At 32.4% G+C, this 17,369-nt stretch overlaps 2 protein-coding genes across 2 annotated transcripts; both read left to right on the plus strand.

The window, feature by feature from the left end:
* The first annotated feature begins 9,826 nt into the window (after nucleotides 1–9,826).
* On the plus strand, nucleotides 9,827–11,393 carry LOC129001809 (uncharacterized). Its single transcript, XM_054429257.1, has 2 exons — nucleotides 9,827–9,935; nucleotides 10,999–11,393. Exons 1-2 carry the CDS (start codon nucleotides 9,902–9,904, stop codon nucleotides 11,280–11,282), a joined length of 318 nt encoding a protein of 105 aa, XP_054285232.1. The 5' UTR covers nucleotides 9,827–9,901; the 3' UTR covers nucleotides 11,283–11,393.
* A 3,306-nt stretch (nucleotides 11,394–14,699) lies between these two features.
* LOC128999536 (uncharacterized) lies at nucleotides 14,700–16,691 on the plus strand. Its single transcript, XM_054426107.1, has 2 exons — nucleotides 14,700–14,796; nucleotides 16,337–16,691. The coding sequence occupies exons 1-2, from the start codon at nucleotides 14,763–14,765 to the stop codon at nucleotides 16,630–16,632; spliced, it is 330 nt and encodes a 109-aa protein (XP_054282082.1). The 5' UTR covers nucleotides 14,700–14,762; the 3' UTR covers nucleotides 16,633–16,691.
* The last annotated feature ends 678 nt before the right edge of the window (nucleotides 16,692–17,369 follow it).

Here is a 17,369-nt window from a genome sequence, read left to right on the forward strand (position 1 = left end):
TACTTGGAGGACTTTCCGAACTGGAGCAAACCAGCAGTCCCAATTATCCTCAACGTCCATCATGATTTCACTAACCAACTAAACCTCAAGATGTTTAGTGACCATATCTCAACGTGGACAGTGGAAGAACGTGTGTTTCACGTCCTTGTGAACGCCCGAGCAGTGGATTTAGTAAGTGATTTAGACATTGTTATCAAATGCAAGTACAAAAGCCGTGACCTGACAAGAACTAAGTGAGGAGTCAAACTCGCCATGGCATAGTTCTACCTACGGTTGGACCTGTCTGGCCTGGTAGTCCATCATCCTCAATTTTCACGTACCCAGCGAGGGAGCTCATCAGTTCTTGCAACATCTCTACTGATATGGCAGCGTCTTTGGTAGATGGATCTTGTTGCCTACATGACACCGAGGTACTTGGTGGTTTGTGTGGATAAATTTGTCCTCCTCGTAGCATAACTATGGTGTCAATCCTTCTGCAACGATGGCGACCTCTGTCTTGCTCAAATCGAGTGACATACCATGGTCAGCTAAACATGTACTACGTGCAAGGCCTTGTTTAGTTTCAGCTCAACGTGTCAACGGTATTATTACAATCTTTTACTACAATCATTCAATTTATGTCAACTGCTCTGGTGATGGAAAACTACAACGTTATAAGTATGTCACATTGAAATGACCGTTAAAACTACTGGACTAATTCACTGGAACATGGATTCTACAAGGATTTCTTTGCACTTGAAAGAGGTTTCCATAATCCTCCTCCGGGCAAAACCAACATCGAGGTCTCCTATCTTCTCCATCCGGTGAAGGTATTCCTTGCCTTATGACGAGCTTTAACTTGTCAGGGATTGACACAGTCATAAGAAAAGAAATGGAAGTAGAGTATATAAATTAAAAAAATTATCGAAGACATTTAAAATTTAATATCCAATATTCGTCATATTGGTTTACCAATCAGATACGATCACGTGTCACCTGCTAAATTACATGATGCCCAATTACAGTGGGATTAATAGCAATGATTAACATGCAGCTCTTACTACGTGATCTGTACGTGTAATTTGACGTTATGCATAGTTGTTATTGATAGTTATTTAAAAATTTTCTGAATTCAGTTCTATAAAGTCAGGACAGCTACTCACGTTAGGGGAGCGAGCTGGTCAAGGGGTTAGAGCGCGGGACTTCGGTCCAAGAGGTCCCGAGTTCAAATCCCGCCAAATCACCAATGGATTTCATAGAAGTGATGATGCCACAACCCCTACGTCTAGCCTGAAGTAGTGTGAAAAACAATCCCAGGCTCGTGCCTAGCGTCCAAGAAAACTCACGTTGGGTGCACATAACATTGTAAAATAAAGATATACCCGGCCCACCATAGTCCCCCCTGGTTAATTTTTGAACAGCTGCATATATTCAAACTATCTTCTATTCACGTTACAATGGCAATGTGAAGTACTTTTGGGTGGTATTTTTAAATTTGCTGGGGGTAACTAAAAGATTTAAAGGGTACCCCTATCAAGTAGCATATCATTTTAAAGAGCTTTATAAAATAAAATTAATCCGGCAAATTTGACTTTGATATGATGGATTTTCAAAAAGATATTGCAAGAAATTTTAGACGTTAATTTAACATGAAATTTACATTACATCGCTTTTATTTTTCATGGCTATAAAGTTAAAAATAACCTTCAATCAAGGTGACCTCGATGTCACGCACTTAACTTTGAATTTCATCACTCACCCCTAAATAGGGGTACGTATTAAAAAATCAAAACCCCACCAGCAACTGGGGGGGGGGGGTGGGTGATGAAATTCAAAATCATGTTTAAAAAGTGTGTGACATCACCCTGGTCACGAGTACGCAGTCTTATTTTTGAATTTCACATTTTTATCATCCGTTCATTAAAATAAATTATTTTTTCTATGTTTAATTTACCTAAGTAATGTGGAAGTTATGAAAAACGGTTACAATAATTACTTCAAAACTGATGAATCAATTTCGCTCATGGCCGGATGTTTGCATGTTTATAAACCAAAGCGGAATTGGCTGATTCTGAAGTCATGCAAACGTATTTCCTGTGGTAAACGACCGTTGTTCTCTAAACGATTTCAATCAAAATATTATTTATGGGATTGAGAGAGTATTTTAAGATAGCCTGCTTTGCGTAGGGCAAATAATTGTTATGATATATTTAGAGTTATCTTCTTTGATTACGTATTATTTTGTACCGCTGTACATGTATTTTGTAACTGTAACCTTTTGCTATGATAGTATAGTAATAACTTCGGTTGATGTGCCAGGGAACCAGAGTCCCCCCTCAACAATTCAAACGTTGGGTTTTATTATTGAATAATCATTGTGTTGGAAGATTTTGTATGGCATTGCTTTAATGTTGATTCTACACTGATTGTACAATATTTTAATAGACAGTCTAATTACTTAATATTTCTTTGGTTCATTATTAACTATTAACACTACTTTCAGTGACACGTGCCGGCCGGCCAACTATGTTAAATGTCTACGGTGTTAGTGTTGTGTTTGTGTTTAATGTATTTAAGAATATTTGACGACATTCATTGAATAAAATATTTTAACGTTGCTTTTTGAAAATGACTACTTAGTAGTCGAAACTAGTCAACGGAAGTTCGACTGAGGAATTGTAGACGTCAAGGTACGTAACCTGTTATAATTGATTACCAATTCCGGAAGGCTTCAACATAAATAAATTAACTATTAGTTATTGTTACTGTACAAAAAGTAAAGTAAGTAGTATGACGTAAAAAGCTATAGTTAAATTTCATTTTTGGTTAATGCAAGAACTGGCTCACATAGTATTTAAGAGTTTCTTATGAGACAAAACTTCCCAATAAGTGTGAAAATGTGTTCCCGCTCCAGTAAAAATGTGATATACAATCAACTTTTTTTGCAAAAAGGGTTAAGAAACATTAATTAAAGGGAAAATACAATTTTAATGCTTTATAAAATGATTCAACTCACAATAGATCTCTTGACAGAAAAGCTTTGGTGTGAAGAAATGTCTCCTAAGGGTTGGCATGTCAGCGATAGCTTGTTTCATAGCTAAAGTGACAGCTTCTAAAGATACCGCCCATGGCACTTGAGAGAAAAGGTTGTATAACTCGAAAAAATAAGTTCAAACAACTACCTAAATACGTTAAAATGTAACCTGATAGTTTTAATATTATTTTTCAGAGATTCTTCTATAATGGCTTGTACGGAGAAAAACACAAAGATACAATTAAAAGTTGTTTAGTTATTATTCGTTATGCTTTGTGCTCATGTTTAAAGTATACAATTAAGTTATATGATCTAATTTCCCGCATTTAGGGAAGTGCATTTTATTCATAAACAAAGATTCTAATCTGTTTATTTATGGCGGATGGTTTAAGTCCGTTTTTCACGAACTGGTTCACGAATTCTTTTTAAACGTTGTATGGAATTATTCCAGTTATTATGTTATTGATAATTAAAAAAATACTAATAACTATTTCGTATATTGACTTTTTTATTTTTTACTTTCACTGGGTATTAAGCTCCTTTTACGCAATGAAACAATCTTTCACTCCTTGTTGGTAATTGTGGCTGTTTGCAGAAATTAAACTTAACAATCTGCCTAGTAGTATTTAATGACGAATATTTTAATTGGTTATTGATTATTGATTATTATTGATTATCAAACAAAAGAAAATAATGCTGAATTACTTGATTAATGTTTTTTTTTATTAATGGCGTCATAAAAAAAGTTATACAGTAGATCTTTGTAGATCTTAGTAAGCTATTTTTAAGAATTTGTATACTCACTTTGGATTAAATTAAGAAAAACTTCAGGATCAATGTATAAATAAATAATGATATTTATCGTTATCAACAATAACTAATAATCTTTTTGAAACGAGTAATTAATTTACTTAGTAGCACAGTATGTATTTTAGAGCTTTGTTTAACCCTTTTTCTCCTCTGGATAATTTTTCTATGCCTTAATAGACACGGATGACGAGATTGAAAGCTATTTTTAGCTTGCTAATGAAAGATTCAACGAGGCAGAGAAATTTAATTTGGCAGAAAATGAACTTGTCAGCCCCATAACGACACGAATCCCTGCTTTAATCTAAGTGTGGTAAATTGTGTGTCAGATATTTTCCAAACCAAAACCCCAAAAAATAGGTTACTTACTAAAGCCGTATTGTTATATAACTATGCTGTAACTTGTATCATTTATTAATAATAGGACATTTGCAATTTACGCCAACAAACATTTAATTTGTTGTAATGGATTCGTTACTTTATAAATTTAGGAAAATATTCTTACCTTTTAGCGAATTTCCCATCGGTAATAAGCTAGTATGGTAAGTCCTGGACCCGGGACCGATTTACTTGTTTGTTTTGAGGTCCCTAGAGGCCAAATACAACATCCATCCCATAAACTTACGTTTATTCGAACGAGTTTGCAAACCAGCTGATCGCATTATTGGAATGGGGGTTATAGGGGGTTTTATGTGACCGAAATTGGGTTTTCCCATTTTTGACCCTAATAACATACAATTTTGCAATTTATTTCCAAAGTATTTCGAAGAGCTTAAAAACTAATAATTTAGCATATTGAAGCGTTATACTCGCTTAATAGTTACGAAGGAAAAAAATCCAAAGTCCTATGTCATTCTTATGGAGAATAATTTAATGGTTATAATTTGCTTGCTTATGAACATATTTGAAATGAAATGAAAATCGTCTTTATTCTTGAGCGTTTTTCATATTACAACATATGTTTTTCAAAACAACTCACGTCAACATAAATAAATAATATAAAACAAAAGCAACTCTCAAATCTTAAGTTATTTTGATCAATTTTGGAAAATGTATTTATTTCATATTAAACTATCACCATTTCAAACACACAAAAAACAATTTTTTACCCTCCCCGTTGCAGCAAACCTAAGTACTCATTAAACCAGGAATAATGACTTATTTAAATCAGGAATAATAATGACATTTTTAAGGAGATATTTTCATATTTCATATTAAACTATCACCATTTCAAACACACAAAAAACAATTTTTTACCCTCCCCGTTGCAGCAAACCTAAGTACTCATTAAACCAGGAATAATGAATTATTTAAATCAGGAATAATAATGACATTTTTAAGGAGATATTTTATAGTAAATCCAATTAGGCAAATGGAAATTCGCTTAGTCTGCAGGATTGCTGTGGCGGGAGTATTTTTAAAGTTCTCGATAGTTACTGATTAAAGTTGTGTTAACTTTCTTGGGTTATCCCAATGTTTCTAGAGTCTGTTTCAATAACAACGAAACAATTGTTTCTTTGTTTTCTTTTGACAAAAGACTCATTGTTTCTGACATGAATATTTTATCAAACTTGTCTGTGAACTCGAAGGTCGTAAGTTTTAATGACATTGTAGTAAAGCCTGTTAAACTAAATAACTAGATAATTCAATTACTAAATAAAAATGACAAAATCTAGAAATATGATTTTGTTTAAATCAAAACATGATCCTTAGAAAACCTAATTTTAGAGATCTTTAAGAACTCAGTGAATTTTTATTCTGGTGAAATAACCTCCGATTTAAATTAAATAGCTTTACAAGTACAAGCGAAAAATATTGTAAAATGGTCACCTTAAACACTAAACATGATGCATTAAATACGGTAATATTATCAGACTAGATATCCTAGATATCGGAAAACGGTTTTCTAAGCAACAGAACATTGTGAGTATGCCTCTTTTGGCACATCAAGCCTGTTAAACGGTTTAGAAGTCTTTAATGAGATAACGAATGTTATACATCACTGAGGAGTAGGGAAATTAAACTGTTTCCATTTATTTGATTTAATGTGTGAAATAAAAGTCTATATTAATTAAAGATTTATGGTAAAATACTACATGTGCTATCCAATTTCTTATGTTACAACTTTTATAAAAATAACAAGAATCATCAAATCCGAATATGGCCAAATTTCAATTTAACCAACCAACCAGTTTGTTTACTCTCAGATTAAACCAATGAAACAAGGAAAGTTTAACCACTAACGTAAAATGCTCAAAATCCAAACCAAGACTTAAGTAGCTTACTTTAAAAGTAGCTCAGTGAAACCATATAAGCCGATTATGTGGAACGTCATCGTGGAATATATGTGAATTTAGTTTATTTATACTTATGCTTACTTTAATCGTCTAAGTAACTTCTTGAACAGCATTGTACGTGTTATTAAATTTACTTTAAGTAAATAAAATATTCGTCTAACAACACTTAAAACAACTTAAAATAGTTTCTCGATTAGCATTGTACGCGTTATTAAATTTTCGTTTAGTAAACAAAATATACGTCTAATAACACTTAAAACATATATTTACACTTATACCTACTGTTAACTCTCAAGGCGGTAAATATACATGAAAGATGGTAAGGGGTGATTTCAATTGGACACTCCAATCATCATAAGACATAAGCATAATAGGGTAATAGCTTTTATCAAGCTATCAAAATAAAAATCATTTATAAAAAACTTTAAGCTAATAGTTTGGGTTGAGAACTTCAGCTAATGTGTATGCAAAAAAAATAAGAAAATTGCATATTGAAATTTATGTTTTACCACATTTAACATTTTGGTTTATTTAACCAACATCTCCAATTTATTTTATGAAAGTGTAACATAATAGTCCTAAAAGCATAAATATCGATTTCGCACGTGTGCGTGTTTTTAGTTGTTTATTTTTATTTAGAAATATTCAATATATGTCTATGTATGGCTCCTCCCCTAAATTTATTAATAGAATCTGTTTACATATAGATTGAAATTACGTTGTTGCCATACTGTTGATAAAATACCCTAGAGCAGATACTAATAAATCAATTATCTATTTACCTGAGGACACTAATGATAATTTACTATTACTTCCTGTTTCACGTCGTACCTTCTGGTCTTCCTACTAAAGATGTCTGGGTAGGCTTAAACCAGGATCATTGCACCATTTTGTATTAAAATGTAGTAAATAAAAAAAGAATATTACCTCAATGAAAAAAGGTCTATGTATTATTGACAGAATCATACATTTTTAGTTACAATTGGCGTTTGAATAATTATTTAACGTATGTAAACATGATTTTATAAAAAACCGAACAATACCAAAAAGTAAAAAAAAACCGAAAAGTACCGAACATTCGTTTTTGTTGCAGCAAAGGCCTATTGTAATATCCCAATATACAGTATAATAAGTAGTTCATATGATTTCTAAAAACAAAATTGCAGTTTTGCCGTACAATGTGGTGTATTGCAACCAATAATAGAGATCGATGATTGCAACTTAATGATTAGCGTCATTGAGTTAGGTTCCCTGGCATACTTAAATATTTTTTAAAATATTTTGTGATGTAACTCGTAAACATGCCAAAATAAGGTAGTAGTTAATGAGCAATCGTATTCGACATAATTTTAAATATGATTGTAGCTTGGCAAATAGACAAAAAGGATAATGGTCTTGAATTAACGTTGGGTTACACAGTGTATAATGGATGACCCTTCAACGCAACAATAACGGATTTGCCATAGTTTAACATTGTCAACCATGATATAGTGTCGCACCCAAACAGTGGTCGAGATTTGTGTTGATGATTTAACAGATTACGTGAGGGTTAAAATTAATTGTACGTAAAATAAACGTTAATATTAGGTGTATATTATACAAAGATGTATATTTTGTATATATATATGTACATATATATATGTATATATATATATAGGTTTTTAAAAACAACCATATTCGAAACTAAAAAATATACCATAAAATGTGCCATTACCATGCAGTATTTAGCTTGTAGAGTCTTTTATACAAGGTTATTTGTACTTCTTAATCTTGGATGTACAAATTCATTGGTTCATTGCAATTTCAAGAAATCTTATGTATACTAAAAAATACTGCATTCATTTAGTAACCTTTTATTTCATATTTTAGTTACGTAATACAGATTTTTATATATTACAACAATGTAATATAAATTAAATTAAATGTAAATGTAAATTAAACATTAGTCATATTAAATATCGTAAGTCATACAGATTATTTGCACGATTGGGTTTTGCATCACACAATTAGGTGAGTTGTGACCCGACTGACCCGAAGGGATGTGATATTGAGATTTACAGAACAATTTCAATGCTAATGCAAGTCCACCTGGATTTGCGTACGTTGGATTGGTTGATTCGTTTTGATTTTGTTAGTATTTACTCACATTTAATTATAAATTAACTTATAAATAATATAATAATTAATAATAATAATAAATTGAACGATACGTGGGATGATTTAATTCGGAATGACAAATCTTACTTGTAAAAAGAGGAAAAATAAATCTAAAATAGTGCTGTAAACATTCGTTAAATATTACGTATTTATAATCAGTGTTACAACAAGTGTTAATAAATAGAACAAAAAAGGACAGACTATGGTAGGGAAAGATTTAAATTTAAATAGGACAGCTAGCTGTATTCAAAGTATAGCGTTTTTAGTGTCATTATTGGTCAAATATACAATTTTTTGAATTAAATGCATGAAACTATAAAAATATCGGAAGTAATTTATATAATAAAGTGTCTAAGTTTTAATGGTGAATAAACTGTGAAAAATTGTCTAGGCTGATCATGGTGTATTTCTCACTCAAATTTGTTATTAACTTGTGCAGTTCCTAAACGAACGAGAGGAAGAAGTCATAATTATTTTAAATTTTTTTGAGCTTCATAACGAAGGAGAACGGAAAAATAACAGCCAATAAACAGTCTATATTTAGAACGAATTTCGTAACAAATTATAATAAATAACAATTCATTTTGATTTAAATATTTGATTTTCTCATCATATTTAATTAGTAAACTTATTCAAAGTTTACCGATCATGAGTGTACTTTGAACAACTAAAAATGTTTTTTTTTATGACCATTAAAATCTAAATAGTTCGTGTTAAAAGCCATTCAATATATTTAATTAATTTAGGATTTTCATGTAAATTATTTGTACATATTAATTTCACTAAGCCACCCGCCAAGACAAACCTGCAGACTATAGGCAATCTTTCTTTTGACTGATTGCATTTTCACTAAAATATATTACAAAAACATTATGTTGAAGAGTATCTAGGTATTTCTGCTTCAAGGAGTAGCTAAGTTAGTAGTAGGCAAATAAAAATAAAACATTTGCTAAGTTTGATGAAAATTATATCCATAATCAAGCAAACTACAACAGTTTACTTGTTCTCCATAAGAATAACACGGACATTAAAAAACACTTTATTTTATCCAATAACTATGCAAAAAAAACTTCAATTTACTAAATTACTTGTTTTTTTTTAATTTTTCAAAATCGTTCAGAGAGAAATTTTAAAATTTTATGTTTTAAGGGTAAAATTATAATCTTTTAATAGATATAAGATTACCATAATATTTAAATTACTAGATATTTAAATTACCATGATTGTAATATAAATGTCTAGTAAAAACAACAAGAAAGAATAATATGACGTATGACACTTCTCTAAAACTTAGTTGGTAGAATAGTACAGCTTAAATTTATCAGTGATAAACTGAAGCTTTTATCCATTTATATACATGTCTTGCAAAAACTAATTTCATACAATTTAACTATGAAGTCTTACTAGATAAAATAACGTGATTTGTAAAAGTTGTAACAGTTAGGCTCATGAACTGGTATCATGAAATTTGTAGCAAATTGGACAACAATAGTTAATTGCCATTATTAAGTGTTCATTCATTTAACAGGTGTTCTAACATTCCAGCTATAAATGCTAACCTAAATACTCATTGAGTATGTAGCTGCAAGTTGTGGTGTTTCAATGAGAAATCTATCCACCTAGGACAATGAACTACATCTATTTCTTCATGATTATACTAGGCAAGTACTTTTTATCCATTGGTATTCTTAAATAATAATAGATTATGAGTAATTATCTACTAACCAGCATGAGCAAACATCATAATTGCAGGATTTAAGTAGTTCTTCAAGTTTAAGACATAAGCAGTATACTTTTGTGTTGTTTATTCCGAATCACTTCGATAATATTATTGCAAAAAGTTTAAAATACCTGTAACTGCCTCGTGATTCCTCTGCTCCTATACTGAACTACGCGTTTCAATGCATTATACCATCATCATCTCGACTTGTTCAAGAGCTGAACTTTGTTCCCCGGCTGCCTTTATCACGGTTCTTGTGCAACTTGATTCGAATCAGTTATATGTTTGTAGATTACTTGTGTCATTTTTGACAATCAGAGTACTGACAGAATGACAAAAGTACTCTACAAACAAATATTTTATTCGAATCACTAATCAAGCTGGAAAGGGATCGCAATAAAGTCAGCTAGGGGACAAAGTTCAGCTCTTGCACCAATCAAGACTCGGCACCCATCATGCACCAGTGTTTGTAGGCCTACAGTTGTTGTCCAGTTTTTTAAATTTTTTAAATATTTTGTGTGATTTTTTTATAATTTGACGTGACCAATTCAAGAATGATTTAAGTTTCTTCAAGTTTTGTGATATGATGATGATGCTAATACCTTGTAACGCGTAGTCCAGTATAGGATCAGAGGAATCACGAGGCAGTCACAGTTACCCGTTTATTTAGCTTTTATTGGATAACCACTGTTTCTGACGTTGTTTAGTCTCATTCTTTAGTACGGTATTCCTATAATTAGCAACACCTGACGAGGTATATTGAAACTGTAACGAAATAAGCGTCACTTATCAGTCAGTCACAGAGCTGCTATTTTCAAAGAAGGACTTGACAACGGAATGAAAGTTTTAAGTAATCTATCTATTACTCCGTTATATCTGAAGTGGCGTCTGAGGTCAATACCGTCGCAAAACTTAAAAAACCAAGATAATTATTTGACGGATGATTGTCAGCGCATACGACTTTTCATCTATTATAGTTTTCACAGCAACAATCTTTTTTTCAGGCACAACCTCAATAGTTCTTTCCAAACCGACGAAACCATGTGCAAGAGGGTACAAGTATGAAACAGCTATGCCTAACGTAGGAGAAAAAGGTCACGCATGTGCTATTTGTCGCAAGAAATTATGGTTTGGGGAATCAGACTGGGACAACGCTACCTTCGGCTGCGAGGAAGACTTGAAATGTGTATTGTGTGGATTAGATTACTACGCTACTTGCCACACAGCCGATAAACTTAGAGAAGAAGGCTGTACGGAACAGATTCAAGTAGGGAAGAGACAAAAATAAGTATGAGTATACAAAAATGTATATGATGAAAAATGATTCTTATTAAATAATAAATATATTGGAGAAGTGTATTATATCAGTAGAAAAAAGAAAAAAAAACTAGTATTAAGTTACAAGCTATTCTTATAAATATTTGTTCTTTATTAAAAATAACTGTGTTCATTATTTTAAGTACTGTTTGTAACAATCAACAAGATGGGCAGTGAAAATTTGATTGCATGTTGTGTTTTAATTAAAAGTTCTTCACTGTAACATCACTTTACACCAACTGACGGACAGTTGACTGCGGATGCAACTGAGACTGAACTGTGACTATACTGTGATGGAACATCAGTCAATGTTGACTGAACTGATGTGAATTAATTGACCTTAAAAACAAACAGAATATCGTAATAATTAAAAAGAGTAGTCATTGTAGTAATGAAGGGACTAATTTAAATACTAAATAAACCACAAAAAGTGTCTTAACTGCATGATGTAATCCTCAATAAAGTGTTATGCTTATATTTTATACACTTCCAAAACGAGCAAGAAGAAGAGGCCTTTATCATTTTCAATTTCTTGAGAAAGGCTAAAGGGGACAGCGCAAAAAAATAACAGCCAATACCAATGCCAAAATGTATCAATAATGCAAAATATGTATGTACTAGCAGAGCACCCGTCCTTCGTACGGGGTTGGCATATAAGTATAAAATGCTTATTGCAGTTATACTCAAGCTTTGCGTTTACAATGGGGGGAGGACACAGTTTGATAAAATTTGGTTCATAAATTTACGGTATGATATAGTATAACACATCTACCATTGCTATAATGTTCTACCATTGCACCTAAACAAAAGAAAAAATAAATTATCAAACATTCGCACAATAACAAATTATTCATTAAATTAAAAACTCAAACCTAACTGTAAACAATCCTACTTTGACAGTTCTTGTTGTGTATCACAGCTTTTTGTTGCTGCTTAGTTCAAATTTGCTGTTGTCATATATGCACAAACAAAATAATAATAGTGCTGCACCCTGTTGGGAAACCTTATAACTTTTTAATGCTATTGCATATTATAGAAACAACTTGTAAAGTTGAAACAGCTGACTAAATTCTTTAATTCCCTTTAAATAAGAATACTCATAAGGTTAACATGGGAAACTAGAGACCCACTGGGGCGGAGCCCGAAAGGATTTTTGAGATAAGAATGTGCCTAAATGTTAATAAAGAATGTGAGCTATCATCATGCCAAATTTCAGCCCAATCCGTCCAGTAGTTTATGCGTGATTGAGCAACACACAAACTCACAAACTTTCAGATTTATAATATTAGTAAGATTTACAAAATGTATGTATGAGCCAGTCAATTTATTTAAATAAAATTCCGTAGTTATGATGGTAAATTAAAATAAAAAAAATTATCATACTAGATCCTAAACTTTTTGTTCCAAACGTTAGTTATAGTTTTGTTATCACATATATCAATTACTATGTGGTTAACATCATGCTGGGTGGTGCAAAAAAAAATAAACCCATAAATAAATTATTTATAGTTTAATAAAACAAACTTTACATTTAATTAACTAAACAAAAACATGTTCTACATGTCGTCCTTCGTTAGTAACAACATATTCCATTCGGTCCATGATCTTGCAGGCCATCTCAGAGCACTGTGGGGTGTAAATCTCTCTGAACACCCGTCAAATGCTGTCTTTCAGTTGTTTAATGCTTCTTGGGGTTGGTTTAAAAAACAGTTCTTTCAGCATTCTCCCAAAAAATGCATCACAGATTGTAAGATCTCGACTTATTGGTGGACAGGGGAAATTTGTCCCCCTTGAAACCATTTGTTTTGGAAACAGTTGTTGAAGAGGTCTGATGTTGATGACTAGTGTGGAGTGTCGCTCTGTCTAGCGTGAATATTTGTTTCTCAAAATCAATGTACAATATTCAAAAGTTCTGCAAATCTGCATGGGATCTCTCTATTATTTGGTTTATGTAATCCTCACCATAACTGTCAACGGATTTTCATTGTTGTCTTCAATTAAATAGGGTACAATGAAGCCATGGGATGAAATGGCATTTGCATAGATTCTTCTGGCTTCTTCCACCCTAAAAATCGAGTGTTCTGTTTGGTCACGTGTCCACTAAGCAGCACGTGACATTATTTGGTATAGGCCTACCACCAATCATCAACGTAATCTGGAATGGCATAGCTATATGCCAAAACACGAGTACAAAAGGCCATACGCACCTGGAAATCAGTGGGTCTTAACTCATGGATTATCTGAATACGATACGATCGTGCTCCAATCTACTTTGTATTCTAATCACACCCGTTTTTTCTAGTCTCTATTGAAATAATTCTCGTGCTTTTCTTCGGTGATTGAAGAATCTTATCAAATACTTGACCGACGTTCACAATGCTTCTTGTTGTCCTTCGTCTGACGGAATTTCCTTTGTTACTGTTTGTCACGTATCCGTTGCCCCTGAATTTCCAACCCATGATAAAATGGCTTAGTCGGTGCTGGTAGATTGCAATGTTCTTCAAACCTTTCCCTCACAGCTGCTAATGACGGCCCATGATTTCGATACGTTCCACAGCTTCTGAAATATTATTCAATACACCAAACACGATTTTGAATACCGTGCTGCGGCGTGGCTATCGTGAAAACTGCTAAAATGTAAAAGAAACAACACTTTCTACAATTTTTGACGATCAGCTGATCGATCATTGTTGTAGTATTCATGAAATAGCTCTCAGCGTTTGGGTTTCCTTTTGTTGTACCCCACCTGTGGTGTTATATGTGATAAATGTCAAATTTTACTGATGTACATCAAGCAATAACAGTTTTTTATGAATATAATAATCCAAATAGTGTTTATTAAACACGGGACTCAATACGATTTAATTAATTGACAGTCACCATGTTGAATAGTCTTATTAATAATTAATTATAACATCACTAGATATAACTTCTTCCCTTCGAATGGTCAACCTGTTTAGTAAGGTACCCATAAAAAACAAATAAAAATATATTATTAAAACTGGGTATCTAGTTGGATAGAGTGTTTACCTCGCACCTTAGGCGCTTACTTGTTGCATAGGATATACAAATTTAAGGAGCTCTTCTGTCTTAGTAAGCAAATTAAAAAATAATAATACGGCGTCCTCCCTTCCTTACATCTTTGTCTACAGAATATTGCGGGTCTTGTTAGATGAACTGAATCCTCATCCTTTTCACGTACACTAAATGCAAAAGTGAACTTCGTACAATTCAATACTATGAATTTTACTAAGAGATAAAATAATATGAAAGTTGTAGCAGTTAGGCTCAAAATAGTATCATGTAATTTGTAGCAAATTGGATAGCAACAGTTAATTGCGATCATTATTAGGTGTTCAGTCATTTAACAGGTGTTCTAACATTCCAGCTATAAATGAGTATGTAGCTGCAAGTTGTGGCGTTTCAATGAGAAATCTATCCACCTAGGAGAATGAACTACATTTGTCTCTTCGTGCTTATACTATGTAAGTACTTTTTACCCATTGGCATTTTCAAATAATAATAGTTTATAAGTAATTACTTACTAAACAGCATGAGCAAACATCATTATTGCAGGATTTAAATAGTGTTTAAAGTTTAAAGACATAGACAACATTCTTCATGTTAAGATATTATTTGTGATTGTGTATGATTTATTATATTCATATTTAAGCTCATGAAAGTAAATACAGTATAGTCAATAAATTACACATTACTAAAATTTGACGTATATTTTAGTATACTTCACCATATATTCCACTTTAGAAACTCCAACTAATAATTCTTGATTCACTATTTCTTCGTAGTCTATACCTTTCCAGACCGTTGATATTTGATACTTATACAAGACTAAGCTCCGATCCTTAATTCATTTTTTTAGTGTTTACGAGTGTACCTGAGTAGCAGCACAATCAATAGATATCAATTGTATCTAAATTTCTTATCTTTGTCATCTTATTTCGTTAATTCATCCCAAGAAAATTCTTTAATGCAAATTTAGTCTTCAAAGTCCTTGATTGGACTCTTCATTAAAGGAAGAACATAATATTCCTTGTAGAACTTTAACAATTTGTTGAGCGTAGATTCGTATTATTGTATTGTTACAATGTATAAAAGACAAATTCTCGTTTTATGGTACCTTGAAAGTGAATCGTAAAGACCATCGGTGGTCTCGATATCACTTTAATATCCTTGTAAATAACGCGCCCTACTTGTGCTTAGGCTCTGTTTACAAAGAAGCATATTTTTCCTTTTGGTTTAGTGAACTAAATCACTATTGTAGAACAATCTATTCACCATCTATCTAAATATTGTTTGGATTTCAATAACTAATGGAATCTTAACTATTGATCTATAGAGTTTCTCAACAATTTATATTCTTGCAAAATATTGAAAAAATATATTGGAATGCAGAATTCTTACATGAATTTCATCTTTGAACGATTCCCCACACAGCCTTGCGTTTGCATTCATTCTTCTCTTCAACTTAAACTATAGCCCAATATAATTTAATATAGCCCGACAGCAGGGCTGCGGATAGCATATGTTCTGACATCCACCACTAGGAGTGCTGTGTGGTTACGTTGCGCCTTAACTACACGGCGCTCCTAGCGGTGGACGCCAGAACATATGATATCCATTCTATATTTAATCATCTTTTGTCTATGCTAAAACGAACACGATTGTAAAACAAATTTAACTATTGGATAACCACTATATCTGATTGTTAAGTACCATTCTTTAGTATTCCTATAAGTAACATTACCTAACGAGGTACATTAAAACTGTAACGAAATAAGTGTCACTTAGCAGTCACAGAGATGTCATTTTCAAAGAAAGACTTGACAGCAGAAGAAAGGTTTTAAGTCATTTAATCATTTATATCTGAAGTGGGATTGTCTGAGGTCAAAACTGTAACAATCAATTACTTAAAAGAACTAAGATAATTATTTCATGGGTGCTTATCAACGCATACGAAATTTCATCAACTATAGTTTTCACAGCAGATTAATTTATGTTTTTCAGGCACAACCTTAATAGTTCTTTCCGAAAAGTCGAAACCATGTGCAAGAGGGTATGATTATACAACAGCAATGCGTAACGTAGGAGAAATTGGTGAAGTATGTGCTATTTGTCGCAAGAAATGGATGGGGTTCGGACGAACAGACTGGAAAGAGGGTATCTACGGCTGCAAGAAAAACATGGAATGCATTATATGTGACACTGATCCTGACCCTCGCTGCCGTGACCCGTCCGAGAAACTGTTAGAACGTCCAGACTGCGAGAAAAAGATCGAATTTTCTTTTACGCCACGACAATAATGTTAACAACAATGCATATGAAGTAAGACAATTCTTGTTGAAAATAAAAATATTAGCACTGCAAAGTATATACAAATCAGTATAGCTACCTGGCCCAATTTAGATTTTTCAGCTAGGGTAATAACAGCCCAAAAAATTAATTAGTGAAGCCTATCATAAAACGGTACTTTTTTCCGTTAAGTCAATATTTTGATTGAATTATTTTTATCTATACTTATAATTAGTTAAGCCAGAGAACAATTTAAGGGTCGAAGGGTAAAGGGATACGTAAAAGTCTCTAGTTTGTGCTGTGATATATTTCACCGGACTGATATCACAGTATTGGGTAAGTATTTTATACAGTCACGTACGGAATGCAATCAAAAAGTATTTATTTGAGTAGGGCATAAGTATTCGAATTATTTGAGCAGCGTCATGTATTCATGGCATGCCATGTAGTAAGCATATATTGGTTAAAAGGTATATGGTGGGTAATAACCTCGCCTCACTGAATGGAGCGTATTTTCATAAGTATGAAGTTATTTATTCCGAAATGCATTGTATTGAAAACGACGACTTGTAACAATAGAAATAAACATATCTTGACTTTTACATTTTTATCTGCTTTCACAATTAATTAATCCTGGATTGCATTTAAGGGTTGAACAGTAGTAAAATAACATGCTCTCTTATTTCAAACGGTGATCAATGATAACACGATAGCAAAAAAGCTCGTCTTATAACATTGTTAACTAAAA

Source organism: Macrosteles quadrilineatus, unplaced genomic scaffold, assembly GCF_028750875.1.
Source record: "Macrosteles quadrilineatus isolate MER2022 unplaced genomic scaffold, UCM_ALF_1.0 Scaffold_8__2_contigs__length_117827958, whole genome shotgun sequence".
Classification (NCBI taxonomy): Eukaryota; Metazoa; Arthropoda; class Insecta; order Hemiptera; family Cicadellidae; genus Macrosteles; species Macrosteles quadrilineatus.